Raw genomic sequence first — 20880 nt, 5'->3', positions numbered from 1 at the left:
TGCCTCTTGTATTCCCTACATTATGTCACCGTCGGCTACTCACTTGTTTTCCTAAGCCGGAAACCCAAGAGTCACTCACCCCTTTGATCCACTGTCACTAAACTCCATTGATTTCACTTCCCGACTTCCCCGACCCTGTTCCTTCCTGGAGTTATTGCAAACACTTTCAAGGAAACCTTTCTGTGGCGGATTTAATATTGCTATGCTTTCTCAAAAAATCTATCTTTCGTACTGCTGTCAGAGTGATCTTCCAAATAATTTAAAAAAACTGTAAAAGGCTCAAAATGGGATTCACACGATCTCTCCTGTTTCATGCCCACCCGTACACGCTTCTTCTCCCTTCTCCTCTCTTCCTGCCGCGAATCACTAGGTGATCCTGTCATGAGGCCCTATAACTGTCCCCACAATTGTCCCCAGGGCTGGAATAAACCTGCAAAAGAAGATTGAAAAAAAAAAGGGTTCGATTCGGAAGTAGTTGCGTCGACAAAAATTACGCGCCTCAAATTGTCACACCTCACGGCCTTCCACCCAGCCCGACCTGACTCTTGGGCAGGGCCGCCAGTCTGACCTCAAAAACCGCTCACGTGCAGCCGGAGCCACCCGCTAGCCGAGGAGAAGGGCCACACTTGTGGCCCCGCAAGGTGTTCCTGCGATCGCGTCCCTTGCCCAGTGAGCGTGGGACAGAGCACTTGGGACAGAGACCCGCCCCTGTGTTCCCACCGCCGCTACCTTCCGCCCCGCCCCCGACGCCTACGCCCGCCCTCCGACCTGATCCGCGCCCCATCCGCGCGCTCTTCCCACCACCCTCAGTCTCTCCCACCAGCACCCCGGAAGCGCTCGGCCCTGTCCCGGAGCCCAGCCTCTGCGACCATCCTAGACCCCGCCCACGAACCCCTCCCAGCCACCCTCGGCCCGCCCCCGATCCCCTGGTAGCCTGCCTTCCAGCTCCTCCCAACTGCTCTGGCCCCGCATCAGCTCTCCCCGAGGCGTCCCACACAACCGTCCACAGCAATGCCCTCGAGCCTCCCTCTCCCAGCTACCCTGGGCCCTGCCCCTGTGTCACCCCAGCTGCCGTGGGCCCCGCTCACGACTCCCCAAACTCGTGAGGACACGCGACGGAGGTCGTTGCCTGAAGGGCCGCGGGGCTCTCGGGTGCCTCCGCGGGGCTGAGCACGCTGACACGGCTGGCCCGAGTTCTTACCGAGTCCTTCGTATCTCCTGTACACGGAGATTAGCTTTTTCATGCTTGTTAACACAACATTCATTCTGCAGCCCACAGATCAAGGAGTAATTTTGACTTTCAAGTCTTATTATTTAAGAAATACATTTTATAAGGCTATAACTGCCGTATATAGTGATTCCTCTGACATATTTGGGCAAAGTAAATTGAAGCGGTAGGTACCGGGTGCGGGGGGTGGGGGGGGCTGGGGAACGAGCCGCGCTAGGGCCAGAGGTCAGGCCGGGTTTGAAGAGCGGTTGGGCAATGTCTGCGCTGCGGACGCTGAGGGGAGGAGGGAGCGCTTGGGTCGTGGAGGAAAGGGAGCCGGCGGGTGGGAAGGAGCGGAAAGCCGGGCGCTGTGCACGCCGTTCCTGCTGAGTTCCAGCCGAGTGGCGATGAAAACCAAACCAAACCAAAACGCCCAGGAATAGGTACTGTGCGCTCTCGTTACCGGACCGGGTCCTAGGAAGTGAAGTAGGGACCATTCTTCTTCGCCAGTTCCCCGGACGCGTTTTGGGCACATGTTTTAAAAAATATATTACTATGTGTGTGTATATATATATACACACAGTACAGAGTAATACATGTATATACATATACACACACAGAGTGTGTGTATGTGTATGTATATATATATATATATATATATATATACACAGTATATATAAGATTTTGGGAAAATGTGTTTATATATTACTATAGTTGTTTTTATTACTAATAAAATAAATGTCAAACTAGTAACTACTTACCCGAAATTATAGTCAACAAGAAAAGAAAACCTGATGGGGGGGGAGAACCCCAAGAACCATGTATGGTCAATTCACAGAAGAAAACTAAATAGTTAACGAAGATGTAAGGATATGCCATTAAATAACATATATTAGTTTCAGACATACAACACAGCCATTCAATATTGGTGTCAAAAGTTTTATTTAATGGCATTTGAGGCAGTGCTACTGTAAAAGTCTGTACAAGGACAGTTCACACATTCTGACAACCACAAGCACCACCTAAGTGTTTAATTGTGTTGAATTGAAAGATGCTTCACAGAGAAAAATATTCGGTCAGTTGTAAAGAGAAGGTGTGAAATAGAAAACATCATGGAACACTCTCTAGGTTTATGACTTTTTGATATTTTAGTTTCAATGTTTTTCTGAATATGTAACCTGATGAAAATGTTTTCATCATCTATCATGATGGTTTGTCTCTTAATTCCCTCTATGCTCTTTATGATACTTTTCCTCTCGGTTTATTGGTTAGGGCACACCTCCTTGTATTGGGCTCCACTTTTTTGCACTCCACTTTTTTGCGTGCCACTGGTGTTACCTTTATTTACAATGCTTTTCACCGTTGCTTTAATAGGATGGCCATGGAGCCGAATCTGCAATGTTCCCAAGGTGTGCCTGTAGGTGCTCTTAACTTACAAGCAGCATTTGGATTCAAGGAATCCTAACTTTGCAAAAGTACTATTTAGAAGTGGAAAATTGAAATTAAATCTTATTTGGTTATCAGGTGGGAAATATACATGAGGTAGATGAAATCTGGTCTTTTTCACTTAGCTTATTTCTTTAATATTATGTATGATCGTTTTTTCTTAATTGCAGCAGAACCATCAACACCTTTTCAGCAAATCTATAAGGTCAAGCTGGAAATTTTAAGTATGATACCCAGTTTTTAAGCACATTACACACTATATTACTTATGTTGTGATTTATGATTGATATGACAGCATATCCCGTGTCCAGAATAAGGAAAGCATAATAATCCCATAATTTATTTTATATTGTAAGAAAAATTATAAATTGAGGGAACATAAATTATTAGAACATACCCATTTATTCAGCAAGGCTTCATACGCAAATGTCCCTACTCATAATTAATTTTTTAATCCATACAAGATGTCCACATGGAATAGTGGAGAGTCAGATGTCTTTCTTTTACTCACCAAACACTCAAGTTTACAGATGAGGGCATAACTATATAGTCAGTCCTCATTAGTAGCAGTCATTAAATAAGTGAACTTGAGCATGTATCTTATTTTTCTGATTTTTCTGTGAACTGACTAATAATGATTTTCTATAACACTGTATAGAGATAATATATTTAAAGCATTTAGCATGTAATAGGACCTCAAAAAATGGAGTTTTAATTTTAAAAGATTAGTGTACAGAGTGTGGCAAAAGTTGGTTTACAGTTGTTTGTATGGGAAATAATACAATGATTAATAAATAATAATACAGGAATAAACTCTGTGTTTTGCATATTTACAACTGTAAGCCTATTTTTGCCCCACCTGCAAACTTTATAGGTCCACTACTTGCTACCTGATGTGGTAGGTAGGATTGTTTCTTTTGCTACTGTTGCCCTTTGTATCAGTTGATATAAAGGCCTACACTTGAATCTTAAGAAACTTTTGGAGTTGTACATTCAGTGAGTGATGCAGACATTATAGTTTAAAATTCAAGTTATTAATATTTTATATACTGACTTCATAGTTCAGTGAAGTCTATTATTTTTTTAAATTTTTATTGTTATTCAATTGAAGTCTATTATTTTTAACCTAAACTGAGAACTGGGCTTTGGTTTGTGGTGTCCTGTCCTCCATAGATTATGATCCTGTGGATCACTTTTATAATAATAATTACTTTTCCATTGTTAACACTACTCAAGACATGGTGCTGTTATATAGTATGCATCCTAAACTCATTCCCTTTAATGTCAATGTCTCTATGGCACCTTCTTTTATAATTTCCTTAACTGTTGTGGATTCCTATGTCTGGAACTTTTGCTGCAATTTTCCTACTACAAATTGAAAGGGTGAGCAGTACTAAAAGTTCTTTTATTTTTTCATTATTTACTTGTGTTTCAAAATTATATAATAGTTCTGTAATCCCCCAACTTTTGGCAATCCTTTGTTTGAATACTGTGGATTTTCATTGTTCAGCAACTGGAAAAGACATTACAACCTACCAACTCAATTTCAGCTGAGCAATGAAAAACAAGAAAGTGTGTGTCAGAATACTCCATTGTGTTCTGATTCATCTTGTTTCATATGGGAAACACGATAAAAAGTGACTACATACTAGTATTAGGGTCTCAACTAAAATCATTATGATAAACATTAAATTATGCAATATTAGATTGCTCTTTGGTCCTAATTTTTAATATTCCCTTCCATATTAAAAATATTCAATACATATTTGAAATATTTTTTGCAACTTATGCTTATAACTTTATTTTCTGTTATGCCAGAGTTGTATTGCCAGCATGCATAGACATTAACTTTGTTTAGAAAGTTAATAGCTATGTTGAAATACCAGTTAGCAGACACATTACAAAGCTAGATAGGTGTTAACTTGGAGTACTTAGTGGCTTGTTTACCTCTAAAGTTCAGGAAAAAAATAACTATTTTGTGCTTATTCATCATTTCTAACTTTGAAGGGTTGTTTATAAGTTTGTGATTTTAACATCTGAATTATGTCCAAAGGCATTTAAAAATATATGAAAACATATCTTTGGAGCTAAAAGGTTATTAACCGATTTTTATACTTAGGGAAACAGGCACTTAGACTAATGATCATATGGTTACAATTCTTTCTGGATGACCCCATGCCAAGTCAGGTGAGTTTTACCTTTGACTTTGTTTTAATGGCATCAAAATTTGAAAAATTGTATCCCATTTCAGCATACAAAGATTTTAGTTATATTTAGGGGGTATTTAAATTTATAGATTTATTTGGTAAAAGTAATTAGGTTGAAGGTATTATGATATTAAGATAAATAAGATCTAGTTTGTTCTTTTGATTTTTTTACCTCAGTTCAGTCTAATTAAATAGGCATGAATGTTCACATACCTCATTTTATTGCATTTTACATGTGTTGTGTTTTTTACAAATGGAAGGCAAGACCCTCCACCAGCAGAAAGATTATGACTTGCTTTACTGCGATACTCTCTTAATCATGGTGGTCTGTAACCTCAATTGCAATATCTTCGAGGTATGACTGTAATAGATTTATTGTGCTACATTTTAGATAAATTGATAGACAAAATACAGTCGTGACCAGTGTAGGAGGTCACTGATGATGATGATGATGATGATTACTTTATTGTCAATTTGTTAGGAATGAGATAGCTATGTGAACTACTTTATTTACTGTTACTATTGAGACATGAGGATATTTTCATTTTCCAAGGATGTAGCAAGAACTTAACTTTGGTCTTGAAGGCTGGATGAATAGCAATTTAGAAGAGGAGCAGCGGGGAGAGTGAAGCAACTTCAGACAGAGCACCTTGTGGGGAACCATTCCAAGCATGGGAAATGTGGCTCAGCCCCCACTTGGAAAAGCCAGTGGGGAGCGAGGTTGGCAGGCAGGACCCACATCCACGGATTGGTTCTCCCGTGGGGAATCAGGCCTGCATTGTACCTTGACTGCTATGAGTCTTGCTCTTGATAAAACTCCCTCACCCTGAATTGAGGCAGCAAATGTTTACTGAGTATCTTTATCTTCCTAAAGTCTGTGCTAAACCACCTATGTATGGAGTGTGAGCAGTTTCCCCCTTGAGCTGTGACATCCTTGTCTTTGAAGTAATTAGCAGTATTCTGTCCTTTGTTGTCCTTAAAAGGTAATCACCTGTGGTGAACCTGTGCATAGTAAATGAGGACCATCCTCCATGTAATGTGCCCACAAAAGCAATAAAAGCCGGTCCAGGTGGGGGTCGGCTCTCTCTCTTGGGCTCTTTCTAGCCCTCTCGCCCTCTCTCACTTAGAGAGTGGCCATGCCATCCCTTTTCCTCCACAGGATTTCTGTAGTCCATGTGTATTTGTATATTGCAGCCACAACACCGGATCCTGCGGGCCGGGGTCTGTGTCAGCACCTGAATGTCCAGATATATGGTGAAACAAAATGACATTTATATATTCAACATATTATTGAACATCCACGGTGGTAGACACTGGAAATATACCTGAGTAAAGGGCTATAATTACATAGTCAGATCATAGGTAATTGTAGCTAGTGCAGTAAGTACTACATTGGAAGAAGACACAGGGGTGCTTTGTGAGCACACAAAGGCACTTGACCAGAACTTGAATAGTTCTGCCTGGTTCTAGGTTGGAAAGAGAGGTTTGGGCTAACTTGGTTGTAGACTGCTGGCTGAAGGCATGGGCATAGCCATCATTTTGTAGAGTCATGACCTTGGGCAAGTTACCTAACTTCTCTAAGCCTTATATAAAATTAGGATAAAGCTAACATTTATTGAAGTCTTACCATATACCCAGCATTGTGCTAATGCTTTATACAGATTATCTGATTTAGTCTTCACATCAAACCTAGGAGGTGGAAGCTATTGTTTTCCATTATTCTAATAGGTAATGGAGCCATGATATGAAACCAAGTAGGCTGACCTGAGACCTAAACTCTAACTATTAATAGTGGGTTGGTTTATAGAGTTGTTCTGAATACTAAATAATGTAACTTAGTTAAATGATTTGCTAGGCATAAGACAGGGATGTTGGCTCCTGTTTCATTATTAATAATGCAGGAGGTGATGGGAAACTGAAGTTTAAACAGGTATGTGTGTAAAGGGATCATAGTTTGGAGAGAAACAGGCTTCATTCACCCATTTGTTCAGTTTAAGAAGACTCTGTTCCTCACTTTTGCCTAATATGGAATACAAATAAATTGTACATTATAGTTTGGTACATCCTTTCTGAATACCCCAATGTAACCATATTCACTGTGTCCCAGGAACATAGGGAGAGGGAGTATTTAAATCAGACTGGGCAATTAAGGAGAAGAATTGAGAACTACTGTGGAACTGAAAGAGTAGTGGTGGAAGTGAAGAAAATAGATTTGAGAGATATTTTAGAAATATAATGGGCAGGAATTAGAGACTGATAGTGGTATGGATTCTCTAACTTAGAATGTCCAGTTGAAAGTGTTTTTAACTGAAGGTAGTCTGAGAGAGTTGGTGATGACTTTAAGGAATACGGGAGGAGAGACAGCTTTGGAGTCAAAGTCATGGTTTTGATTTTGAATATGTTGAATTCGAGGTGCCTGTGATAAGATATAGATGAAAATATCTTTGGGAAATTTGGAAAATAAATGAATTTAAAAGAGAGGTAGATGTTGGTGTTGGATATTATTTACCATGCAGGTATAAATAGTTGCAATAATGAGAATAGGCAAGGTTAGCAGAACCAAAGCCAAATTTGGAAGAATTCTTAAGTTTAATTGGAGTAAAAAGAGGTGTCAGCTGAGGGAATTAGGAGAGGCAATTAAAGAAATAGGAAACAAACCAAAAGAAAAGAGGGAAGTTAAGGAATGAAAATGTTTTAGAAAGGGAATATTCAGTTGTGGCAGATGCTATAAAGTTGTTGCAGATTGTTTTAAATGCATCTTTTTTGTTTTCCACCTTAACTTATAAAATAGGTATCTCAAAATAAATGTTGTGATTATTTGTATATATGTTAAAGCACCTTGGTTATCTTGTCCAAAAGATAAAAATGTGTATTTTCCTCTAAAGTATGGAACCTCAAGGTCTTTGTGATAATGGAAACCAAAAAGTTGATTGGTAAATCACTTCGACCAGCAAGACCTGTTCGTCATCTGACTTCTGCCTCTGGTGAGTAATCTAGAGCACAAGTTTAAAAATATTAATTGGTTAATGACCAATTAGCATCAGAAAGGCTAAATAATAAAGTAATTCTTTATGGTAGATACTAAAGAAATAATGAAAACTATTGATCTCGGAAGAATTCAAAAGTATTACTAAAAAAAAAGGACTCTTACTAGTCTACTAGACCAAGTAAGGTAGGATAATAGCTCTGACATGAGAACATCTTTGTGTATTTTTTATGTCTAATTTTTATGGTTAACTGGCTTCTGTGCAGAATGATACTATCAATACAAATTGTGGCTTATGATTATGATCACTGCAGAGCACTTGTGCTGGGGAGAGAATAAGCCTTTAAAAAATATACCTAACTCCAAAGAGAAAAAAGATTAGTGCAAAACAACTTACAGATTAGGACTGTGCTTGAGTTGGAACACATACTCTAATTATTCAGGAAATCTAAACAAGTGAAATATCAAAAATTAAAATTTTTGTTTTGTTATGGGAAAGTGATCTTTTAAAATTTTTATTCTATTACAGTTATCCCAATTATTCCCCCTTTGCTCTCCTCTGCCCAGTCCACTGAAAACTAATCTCCTGAAAAAATTCTTGAAACACTTGATATTTAATTCCTAAATTGGAATATTAGCCATCTTATTATTTTTATTTCTTGTTGCCAGCATGGCTTTTGTATTCTAATTTAGGAAAAAGGAGAAAATAACTTTTTATTGGGTTCAAAGGTGGAATGGAAAAGATAGAAAGAGCACCAATCCCTCAGTCCTCCATTTTTTCACCATCCTTGGTTCCCATAAGGTAGGCCTCTTTGGTCATGCATGTTTCCTTTGAAAGTGGCTGTGACTTAAGACAGATTAATTAAATTAATGGGTTTTCTGAATCGTAGTTTAGCAGTGCTGATGCCATAAGCTTCTGGTGTGCTGAAGAAACAGTTGTGTAGGGTTAAGTCTCAGATTTTATCCTAAAGGGAAGGATAATAAGCCATTGTCAGCAGCTCCTTTCTGTGAGGTGCTTTTTTACATCCCCCCACCCCATCATCTCTACAGATTCAGTTTTTCACTGATCCTTTCCCTCCAAGGCTGCTGAAGAGGCAAATGGGGGTGCGCTGGTAGCCCTGACTTCTCACTGAGTTATTATATCTTTTGAAGGTCCAGACAGGAGTAGGGTTTTACTAGGCAAAGTTTAGTAAATCAGAAATTAATTTTTTCTTTTCTCAACATACTTCTATACTTCTTGTCTAACTTATATCCCCAAAGAAATCTTTGTCTTTAAAACCCAGATTGAATTATTTATTTTTGTGACAACCTCCTTGATACCTTAGAGCCCACTCAGCTCTCCCTTAGCATTTTCTCTGCACATCTCCTATAACTTATTTTTATAGTCATTATTTAGGAGCATGTGCTTTAAAATAGACTGCAAAGGTTTTTATCTCCGATTTCCATGCTTATAACTAACACAGTGTGTTGAATAAGTGAATGATCAGAAAACATTTTAAAACAGTACTTAGAATATCCTGGATAATTAAAGCTTTTAGGTGCCATTTTATCATCTATTGAAGACATGGATATTTTAAAGTAGTTTTCTTTTTTTCATTCCTAACAGGAACAGTATTCCCTTTCAACTTTCAAAATGATTATCCATGCAACACTCAGTACTTACAAAGTGGAGTTAGCAGAGTAAGTTTTAGACATTATAACATGAAGTGTGCCTGAGTGGAAAGTAACATTTGTCAAATGGCTGTTGTGTGCCACTTACTGTATGCCAAGTGCTTAAATATTTTTAAACTGCATGATATATTTCAAGCATATGTTAAAGAGAATAAAACATTCATTATACCTATTACCCAGCAATTTCAAATCTAAGCATTTTGCTATATTTGTTTTAGAAAATTTCATTTATTTATTTATTTTTTGTGTATGCTATTACAGTTGTGCAATTCCACACTTCGTCCCCCTTCAGCCCATTCCCCACTCTCATAGTCAATCCCCACAACCTTGTCCATGTCCATGGGTCTTTTTTGTATGTTTTTGACTAATCCATTCAGTTTCTTTCAGTCAGTCCCTACCTCTCCCCTCCCCTCTTACAGTTATCAGTCTATTCCATAATTCTATGCCTCTGGTTTTATTTTGTTCACTAGTTTATTTTGTTCGTTAGATTCCACTTATAAGTGAGATCATATGGTATTTGTACTTCATCAGCTGGCTTATTTCACTTAGCATGATAGTCTCCAATTCCATCCATGCTGTTGTGAAGGGTAGGAGTTCCTTTCTTTCTGCTGCATAGTATTCCACTGTGTACATGTACCAGTTTTTCAATCCACTCCTTTAATGATAGACACTTAGCCTGTTTCAAATTTCTTAGCTGTTGTAAATGGCTCTGCTATAAACACAGGGGTATATAAATTCTTTGGAATAGGTGTTGTGGGATTCTTAGGACATATTCCCAGCAGTGGAATTGGTGGGTCAAAAGGCAATTCCATTTTTAATTTTTTGAGGAAATTCCATACTGTTATTCACAGTGGCTGAACTAGTCTGCATTCCCACCAACAATGTACTAAGGTTCCATTTTCTCCTCATCCTTGTCAGCATTTGTTGTTTGTTGACTTATTAATGATAGTCATTTTGGTAAGTGTGAGGTGATATCTCATTGTGGTTACAATTTGTCTCTCTCTAATGGCTAGTAATGTTGGACATTTTTTCATATGCCTATGGACCATCTCTGTATGTCCTCCTTGGAGAAGTGTCTCTTCAGTTCCCTTGCCCACTATTAAATTGGATTGTTTGTCTTCCTGGTGTTGAGTCATATGAGTTCTTTATATATTTTGGAAATCAAACCCTTGTCCAATATATGATTGGCAAATATGTTCTCCCATAAGGCCAGTTTCCTTTTCATTTTGATGATGGTTTCTTTAGCCATGCAGAAGCTTTTTAATTTTAGGTAGTCCCATTTGTTTATTTTTTCCTTTATTTCCCTTTCCCTAGGAGATGTATCGGCAAAAATATTGCTATGTGTGATATCTGAAATTTTACTGCCTATATTTTCCCACCAGGACTTTTATGGTATCACAACTTATATTTAAGTCTCTTATCCATTTTGAGTTTATTCTGGGGTGTGGTGTAAGTTGGTGGTCTAGTTAAATTTTTTTTTGCATGTATCAGTCCAGTTCTCCAAGCACCATTTATTGAAGAGACTATCTTTACTCCATTCTATGCTCATGCCCCTTTGTCAAATATTAATTGACCACAAAGACATGACTTTATTTCTGGGCTCTGTATTCTATTTCATTGATTTGTGTGTCTGTTCTTGTGCCAGTACCAGACTGTTTTGATTACAGTGGCCTTGTACTAAAGTTTGATACCAGGTATTGTGATTCCTCCATTTTTGTTCTTCTTTCTCAAGATTGCTGAGGTTATTCGGAGTCTTTTTTGGTTCCACATAAGTTTTTGGACTATTTGGTCTAGGTCTGTGAAATATGCCTTTGGTATTTTAATAGGAATTGTATTGAACCTATAGATTTCTTTGGGTAGTATGGACATTTTAATGATGTTAATTCTTCCAATACATGAATACAGTATATGCTTCCACTATTTGTATCTTCCTCAGTTTATTTCTTCAATGTTCTTTAGTTTTCCAAGTACAGGTCTTTTACCTTCTTGGTTACATTTATTCCTAGTACTGTATTTATTTACATTTTTTGTTTCTGTAGTAAATGGATTTTTTCCCCAGCTTCTCTTTCTGATAGTTCATTGTTGATATACAAAAATGTCATTGATTTCTGAATATTGAATTTGTACATGCCACTTGCCAAATTCACTTATTAGATAGAGTAGCTTTTTGGTGGAGACTATAGGGCTTTCTGTGTACAATATCATGCCTTCTGAGAATAATAACAGTTTTACTTTCTCCTTTCCAATTTTGATGCCTTTTATTTCTTCTTCTTGTCTGCTCACTGTGACTAGAACTTCCAGTACAATGTTGTGTAAGAGTTGTGAAATTGGACACTCTTTTCTTGTTCCTGATCTTCAGGGAAAGGCTTTTAGATTTTACCCATTGAATATGATGATGGCAGTAGGTATTTTGTTTATGGCCTTTATTATGTTGAGGCATATACTCCCTCTATTCCCACTTTGCTGAGTATTTTTATTATGAATGGGTGCTGAATTTTATCAAAAGCTTTTCCTGCCATATCTATTGATATGATCATGTGATTTTTCTCTTTCCTTTTGTTTATATGATGTATTATGTTTATTGATTTACAAATATCATACCATCCTTGCATTCCTGGAATAAATCCCACTTGGACATGGTGTATAATCTTTTTGATGTGTTGCTAGATCTGATTTGCAAATACTTGTTGAGGATTTTAGCATCTATATACATCAGAGATATTGACCTGTAATTTTCTTTCTTTGTTGTGCCTTTACCTGTTTTTGGGATTAGGATAATAATGGCCTTGTAAAAAGAGTTTGGGAATCTTCCCTCTTCTTGAATTATTTGGAATAGTTTGAGAAAGGTAGGTGTTAGTTCTTCTTTGAGTGTTTGGTAAAATTTACCTGTGAGGCCATCTGTTCCAGGGCTTTTATGTGCTGGGATCGTTTATGTGCTTTTGATCGTTGCTTCGATTTTGCTAGGTGTTATCAGTTTCTTCAGGTTTTCTACTTCTTCCTGATTCAGTTTTGGAAGATTGTATGTCCAGAAATTTGTCCATTTTGCCTAGGTTATTCAGTTTCTTGGCATATAGCTATTCATAGTAATCTTACAATCCTTTGTATTTCTGTGGTATCAGTTGTTACTTTTCCTCTCATTTCTGATTTTAGTTTTTGGGGTCCTCTTTCTTTTTTTCTTGGTGAATCTGGTTAAAGGTTTGTCAATTTTGTTTATCTTTTCAGAGAACCAGCTCCTGGATTCATTAATCCTTTGATAATTTTTATCCTAAATGGTTGCTGGATTTTATCAAATGCTTTTCTGCATCTATTGATATTATCATGTGGTTTTTATTCTTCATTTTGTTTCTATGGTTGTATCAAGTTTATTGATTTGCAATATTGTACCAACCCTGCATCTCCAGAATAAATGTTGCTTATTTTAATAAGTATACTTATGACATTACTTATTCTTTATCCCCAAAATGCCTTGGCTAATACTTTGATTGTTTAGGAGAATATTTTTGATTAATAAAAGTGAAGTGTTATATAAAAGTATTAATTCTCAATTTAAAAATGTATTTTCTTTTTTTTTTTTCAACAGAGTAAGATGAATGGAATGCAAACCTTTTCTCAAGGTCTGAATGACCAACAGCAACATCCGTCTCCAGTTAAAAAAGGTAAATTTTTATTATAATTCTCAGATTTCATAAGAGAATGTTAGCATTTATGTGGAGTTAATATTTGCTTAGTTGCAAATCTTTCATACATGAGAAATTTTATTATATTGTTTTGGTTGATTTCTGTTCATTTTAGTAAGACTATAAGTTTGATTGCTCCAAAGTCAAGACCATAATAACAATGGCTTAAATAGGTGAAGCTTCTTTATGTATCTTCTGTGTCATGTAAAATTTTAAACTGGTGTGCTTGTTCTGCTCTGTGAAGCTGCTATTGGCTTATGCATACAGCTGACCCATGATCAACATGGGTTTGAACTGTGCAGGTCCACTTATATGTGAATTATTTTCAGTAAATGCTATAATATAATTTTCTTCCCTATGATTTCCTTAATACCATTTTCTTTTCTCTAGATTACATTTTTGTTAGAATACTGTGTATAATACACATAACACACAAAATATGTATTAATTGTTGATGGTATTGGTAAGGGTTTTGGTCAATAGTAGGCTTATAGTAGTTAAGTTTTTGGGGAATCAAAATTATACATGGATTTTTGACTGAGTGGGGAGTTGGCCGCTCTAACCCCCATATTGTTGAAAGGTCAATGGTACTGCCTTATTTACCCTGCTCTAACACATGGTTTCTTTCTCATTGCTCAAAATGAATGTGTCTGCTCCAGCCATCATGTCCCCTATCTAGCCATCAGGAAGGAAGTGAGAGGAAAGGAAGTGGTTCTTAAAAGAATGACACAGAAGTTACATATGACACTTCCATTTAATTCCTCATTGGCCAGAACTTAGTCATGCTGCACAAAGCAGAGCTGTGCAGCCAGCTAATTCTGTTACTGAAGCTAAAGGGAAGAACTCTGGGGAAGAATCAGTAGTCTTTCCTACACCAGCTACTTTTAATAGAATAAAAAATAAATAATTTAGAGTCCAGATATTTGTCAATTTATATATGTAGATTAAAAGTTATGAAAATATTGTATTAGCTTTTTTATTAGTATTTAACTTCATATTTCTAAATAATATTTAAATTATTTCCAAATTTCTCATTTTTTGATATCCCTCTCTCCAGCCTTCACCCTGAAGTTAGTTAATTTAATTCTCCTATATCTGTCCCTGGCACTTTTCAAGCGGTTGCCCATGTGCTCAAGCTTAGAGGCCATTTAAGAGCAGTGCCTTGCTCTCTAGCAGCCCTTTGTCTTTCTTGCATGTATTTCCAGCTGATTTTCCCAGCCAGGTGTTAATGGGGTCTCTTCTTCCCAGCACTGGTGTCCTGGTTGGGGAGCCTGGTGTGGGGCTAGCACCCCTTGCTCCTTATGCGGGACCTCTGCACCTGAGATACGTCTTCCAATTTTTAATCACCACCCATGGGTGTGTGGCCAGCCTGTTCCACATCTCTGCCCCTCCAGTCTTCAAGTGGCTTATTCTTTATATCCTTTTTCATAAGAGTTCTGTTCAGCTAGACTTCAGGTGTTTCTCAATGATGCTTGTTCTATAATTTAGTTGTAATTTTGATGTGGATGTGGGAAGAGAAGAGCTCAGAGTTTACCTACTCCACCATCTTGACTCCATGCTCTTCATTTACCATTATTTTTATTTTCCTTTATTTCTGAAGAATAAAGTTTCTAACAAGTATGATTTTCCTTTAACCTGAAAAATTTCTTTTACTTTAGCATTCCTTGTAAATCAAATTAGCTGGTGACAAATGTTTTGTGTTCTTCAATCTAGAAATGTCTTTTGCTTCACATGCACCCCTGAAAATTTTTTTCCATTGGATATGAGGAAGGGAAAAATGTATACTTCTCCTATGTTTCTCCTCCACTCTCAATACTCTCCTATACTCACAACACTTCACATCTGACATCACATTTATAGTTTTTCCATATATCAAGCAATTTTTTGCAACATTAGTTGAATGTCTTATAATTCAATCCAATCCTGACACTAAGTGTAGGTAGTACAGACCCCACAGGTTAAGGGCTCAGTCCCTCAAGAAAACCCTCCACTTTTGTCAACACTTGCAAGTAGTAGGTCTCTGGATTACCCAGAAATTTTGTCTACCTTTGCTACAAATTGGGTGTTCTGAAGACCTCCTCCTTGGATTCAGTCATTTGCTAGAACAGCTTATAGGACTTAAACATAAGTCACATTTACCAGTATTATATAGTACACAATATGATAAAGGATATAGTTGAACAGCCAAATGAGAGATACACAGGGCAAGGCCTGGAAGGGTCCCAAGTGCAAGAACACTCTCCCTGTGGAGTTGGGATACCCCACCTTCCTGGTACATGGTTCTGTTCACCAACCTGGAAGCCCTTTGCATCCATACTTTTGGCACTTTATGGAGGCTTCATCATATAGGCATGACCAATCATTAACTCCATTTCTAGTCCCTCCTCCTTTAGCAGTGGGTGGGGGAAGGGCTGAAATGTCCAAGCTTCTAATCATGGCTTGTTCTTTCTCATGACCAGCCCCCATCCAACAGCCCTTCCAGAGCCATCTGATTAAAATGAAAGACATTTCTATTCCCCAGGAAATTCCAAAGGGTTTTGGAACTCTGTGTCGGATAGCCCTTTAAAGATACTTCTCCACTGTTTCTGGCCCAAATTTATTTCTGTGATACTTTCTGATGAAAAATTTGCAGATATTTAAATCATTGTTCCTCTTGAAGATAGGGACCCTGTCATGGATCTTGTTCCTCATTGCTTAGCATAGTCCCTGATACGTAGTTGGTGTATAATAAATGTTTCTTGAATTTATTTTGATTGTATTAAATTTTTACTACATTAATATAAAGAGGCTTAATAGGGTTCCATTTTGGCAGGACCTGACTTTCCTATTGGTCTTACCGCTGTTATACTTTGTAATACAGGGTCATTTTAGTAGGCTTGAATTATCACATGAAAGAAAACATGCATTACCAACTTTCTGAAATGGTCTATTTCCTCAGGTTTTCCTTGGTTACTTGGCTTCCTTTTCTTGTAAAGGAAAAATTGGAGGCAAGCACCCACTGCCCCCAGGCGTTTTTGCATAGAAACTACTCATTTAATGAAATAATGGACAGTTAAGGGACACCCAGAATGTACTGAGTCAAAATGTCATCTGAGAAAATTCTGTGTTTTATAACATTACATTTGATGTTTAATGTACAGAGAGAATTAAATACAGCAGAGATTTCCTGTTGAAGCTCTCAAGTGTTTCCATCTGCAGGAAAAAACCAGACTTTCTGCCTGATCATCCTATTGTACTTGAAAAACCAGTAAGTGCTTTTCTAATTTTGTATAATTTTGATTCCAAAATATTTGTCATTGATATTTTCATTTTGTTGTCTCTTGATTTTTAATTGTTCTCATTGTGAAAATAATTCAGAAAAGTACATAAATGTAAATGTATGATATAACCAATTACTGTAATTAATTACCACTCCAGTAAAGAAATAGAATTCTCCCTTTCTGTCTCCTGATATTTTGGTCTCCTTTTTTAACTGTGTTAAAAGCTAGGGAGTGGAATAAAGGGATGTTGTTTCTGATCATTGTGCTAGACTGAATAATGACTCCCCCAAAGATGTCCATAACCTTATCTCTGGAACCTATAAATTATCTTAACAATATTTATTGAGAGGCTAAATCCTCTGCCATCTTTGTGGTAATACATATGGTCTGTCTTGATCTTCTATTCTGTTCATTTAGTCTTTTTATAGTAAAAAAAAAAATGTGCCATACCACTTATTTTTTTTCAACATGTCTCTGCTGTCTTTAGCCTTTTATATTTCTCTGTCACCTCATCAGATTCCATCAAAATAAACATCTGTTAGTATATTGATGGAAAAGATATGAGTTTTAGCATCAGGCTTGGGTAACTCTGTATATTGGTGTCCTGTTCAAATTTAGACAAGTAACTTAACCTTCCTGAGCCTTAGTTTTGCGATTGCAGATAAGGGTGATAATCCCGACTTGTTAGGATTAAATCTCAACAGTATATGAAAGTACTTGTTATGGTGCTTATCTCTCATTACATATTGATTTTTCATTCTATGTTTTTTGCTTCCATAGAGGTAAAGTATTTCTATTTAGAGTTTTCACAAACACTATAATGGTATACAAAAAAAAGAAAACAAAGAGAAAGAAAAACAACTGGGATTTTATTGAGAAGGGCTGAGAATATAGGCATGCTGAGTATGGCTAAAACTGAGATACAGACTACCTTCTGTGTTCTCCATTTTTTGAATTTCGAATTCTTTCAACTTAACCTTTTTTTTCTTAATTTCAACTTTTTGAATTTTAACTTACTCATAATATGTACACCGATGTTCTTAATTTAAACTCCCTAACTTGCAAATCTCCATCCCATTATTTTTAAAATTAAAGTAGGGATTTAAACTTTTTTCATAATACCTCACATACAGGAATATTTTAAAGAGGAAAAAATGTCCTTAATGAAGTTCAAATTTTTCTATCTGTTCAGAGATCTTAGGAACATATGACCCTTGGTCTGTAAACTTCAATGCTTTATAAAATAGTTACTTTTTCAATTGTACACTTTCAATTTCTAATATTTTGTTTTTAAAAATAAAAGTTGTACATACTTATTATTTTAAATACTCCTTATACATTAGAATTGAGTTTAATTTTGATATATTCATGGATAATATTTTTTGAAAATTAACTACCACAAAAAGAGAACAATAAGTTTGGAATGCAATGTAATATATTTTAAAAGGAATTAGATGTCTTTTATTAAACATAGAAGAATTGTTTGGTTGTTTGACAAATTAGAGTTACTTTATTAATTTCTATAGTACCATGCATTTTGATTTATAAACAGTAGGCTCACAGTATTAGGTTTGATACATGAATTAGTAAAAGCTGTATTCATTAATGATTTCTTCTATATTATAGGAAAACAACAAAGGTTTTAAAGAACATTTTAAGAACAGATGAATTTGAAGATCAAGAATTACTTGTTTTATGTTTGGACACCTACAAATGATGTGGATTTAGTAATAATAACTGTAATGGACTGTGACAATTCAATTTATATTTCATTTTGATGGTTGGGTATTTGGTTTCTTCTAAAATGAGATATATATATATTAAACTATAAAGAATTTTATAATCAGTTTCAGCTTTGCAGGCAGTTTCATCAATAAATTGGGAAGAAACACAAGTAAAAATGTAGTTAATGACATAGGAAGATTGTGTATAATTTGCATGCTACTTTCAGTCTTTTGTTTTTCATTACTTGTAATAATGGAATGGAAATGTAATCTATAAACATTCTCAAATATAAACTATTTGCTGCAATGTATATATGGCATATAACTTCTTGTTGCTGAAGTTGCTGCTGTTTTGTTTCACACTGATTTAAGACCAGCACTTGAATGATCTTTGCAGAGGCCTAGGCTGAGTCAGGCTGTTCAGGGTGTGGAGTTCTCAGGGAAATGAGGGAGAATACTTAATAGGCTTTTCTTTTGAAATATATGATTGCTCTAGGTTTTGAATAACATTGTCTAAGATTCATAATTACTAGCAAAGATCGACAGTTTGGAAACAATGGTGAATGAAACTGAAGGTGAAAAATGCTGCCTCTGTGTCATTGATCAGACCACATGAACAAAAGTAATTGCAAAATATATTATTTCCAAAGAGGAAAAAATTTAGGCATGTATAAATAATTAAAGTACATTGAGATTCAATTCTTTAATTTCCTATAACATGAACATGTATAGATGAAGAATTTTGGTGCTTAAACTTTTGGCTCCTAGAACTTTTATACAATCTCTTGGAATTTGTCACTCTGAATGTTACTATTTCTAAAAATAATTTTCTTCCAAGACAGTGCCAAAAAATATTGCTGATATAAAGGTAAGTGTAAACTTTCCTTACTTCTGTGCTCTCAGGTGCTCTTATCTTTCAGTCTATTGGGAAGACATTTGAGGCCATATTTGCTAGAAAGTTTATTTTAAATTGAATTCTGAACTCCTGAAACCAGGACTTTTTTGTTTACTGGCCTTCAGGCTTGTTACCCAGTTTCAAGCTTTAAGTCCATGGTCGGTTCCCTATCTTGGTCATTTAGTACCCTACTTTTCATTATTTTCTTCCCCAGAAAAATACAGTGTGTTTTAAATAGGAAAAACTTCATCAGCTACAAACTTATCAATTATTTTAAAATTAGATGTCTATACCTTTGGCCAATTTTTTACCCTATTTTTACTTTATACTGTAAATTCCAGTATATATATATGTGTGTGAATGCTCTCTCTCTCACACACACACACAAAGTATGTATAATTTGCCATCATATTTATATTAGTTTGCTTTATTATTTGCCTATTTTCAAAGTCTTTTGATTCTAGTTTACGATAAAAAATTACTATAGAAACTGTTCCAATTTGGAATCTGAAGAGCACTTCCACAATGCCTGTTACTAAGGCCAGACTCTCCAATCACACTGCCATGTTTCTTCTGAAACTTCCTAGTCCCCAAAGAGTGGGTATACTTTCTGAATCTGATGCTGACCTGGACTGGCAAGAATAACATTGCTATTGGCTGTAATTGGTATTTTTTGAAATCATTATAACCATTGTTCTCAAAAAGAGTTTGTATGTCAATAGTCCCTTAGGTTTCAGTCCTTTGATCCTTTCTTACTGTACATAATCAGAGCAAAGACTGTTTTATTATACATGCCTTTGTGCATATGTATAGTTTGATTAATCATTGTATATGTCCATTAATGTTCTTTGCTTGGTATGTAAATTATAAGTTGAGCCAGGTCTTGTTTCTTTTTATTTTCTTTAAAAATAATCCAAAATGTTTTATTAAACACATAAAACCAACCATGGGCATGCTCTCTTGCTACTGCTGTTTACACATCAGGGTGGGCCTCAGGTTGACCAAACTCGCTTTTGTTATTGTTCTTTTTTTTATTGTTGTTCAAGTACAGTTGTCCCCATTTGCCCCATACCAACCTCCCCTGCCCCACACACCCCCAACTTCAGTCCTACCACCCTTTGGCTTTGTCCGTATGTCCTTTATACATGTTCCTTGATAGCCCTTCCCCTTTTTCCCCCATTATCCCCATCCCCCCTCCCCTCTGATTACTGTCACTTTGTTCTTTGTTCTTTTTTTTTCTTTTGTTCAAGGAGCATATACAGACACCTCTAATCAGAGCACAAATGACTTAAACAAATACTTAATTGGGTTAAATGGAAGCAAAAACCATAATGCATGACATTCTTCCTGCTCAAGGAAATCTTTAGACATTATGTCTGTGCAAGATCAGGCTTAGAAATAATGAGCAATGACTAGAATTCACTTAGAGTATTTTGGGGACTATGGGGAAAACACCCAGGCTAGATTTGTTCTCCCAAATCCAAAAAGGTTCTTTAAATAATCTTTTATCAAAATATAAAAATGATAGAAATTATATTACAATCTATTTATTCCCTAATCAACCAGCAGAAAATACAATAGGGACTTTAAAAGACAGTTTGTCAGAGGACATGAAAGTTATTTTGTCCAGAAAAGAGGTCACTTGCCATAATTTTACGGAAAAGATTTTGTTGGCACTCAGTAACTGCTCTTTCATTCAGTGTCTGGTTTGCACCCAGGCCACGTGCTGGGCATTGGCCAACGTCAATAGCAGGAGAGACATCTTTGCTGCCCCTAAACTTTAGGAAGGCCAGGACCTGGGGCAGGT

General features: G+C 36.4%; 1 protein-coding gene across 1 annotated transcript; it reads left to right on the top strand.

Annotated features, from left to right (window-relative positions):
- The first annotated feature begins 1523 nt into the window (after positions 1-1523).
- C8H8orf88 (chromosome 8 C8orf88 homolog) lies at positions 1524-18456 on the top strand. Its single transcript, XM_071222184.1, has 6 exons — positions 1524-1650; positions 7746-7844; positions 9453-9526; positions 13098-13173; positions 16335-16441; positions 18081-18456. Exons 2-6 carry the CDS (start codon positions 7772-7774, stop codon positions 18120-18122), a joined length of 372 nt encoding a protein of 123 aa, XP_071078285.1. The 5' UTR covers positions 1524-1650; positions 7746-7771; the 3' UTR covers positions 18123-18456.
- The last annotated feature ends 2424 nt before the right edge of the window (positions 18457-20880 follow it).

The sequence above is a fragment of the Desmodus rotundus genome, chromosome 8 (genome assembly GCF_022682495.2).
Source record: "Desmodus rotundus isolate HL8 chromosome 8, HLdesRot8A.1, whole genome shotgun sequence".
In the NCBI taxonomy this organism is placed as follows: Eukaryota; Metazoa; Chordata; class Mammalia; order Chiroptera; family Phyllostomidae; genus Desmodus; species Desmodus rotundus.
This window is presented reverse-complemented; position numbering and strand designations above follow the sequence as displayed.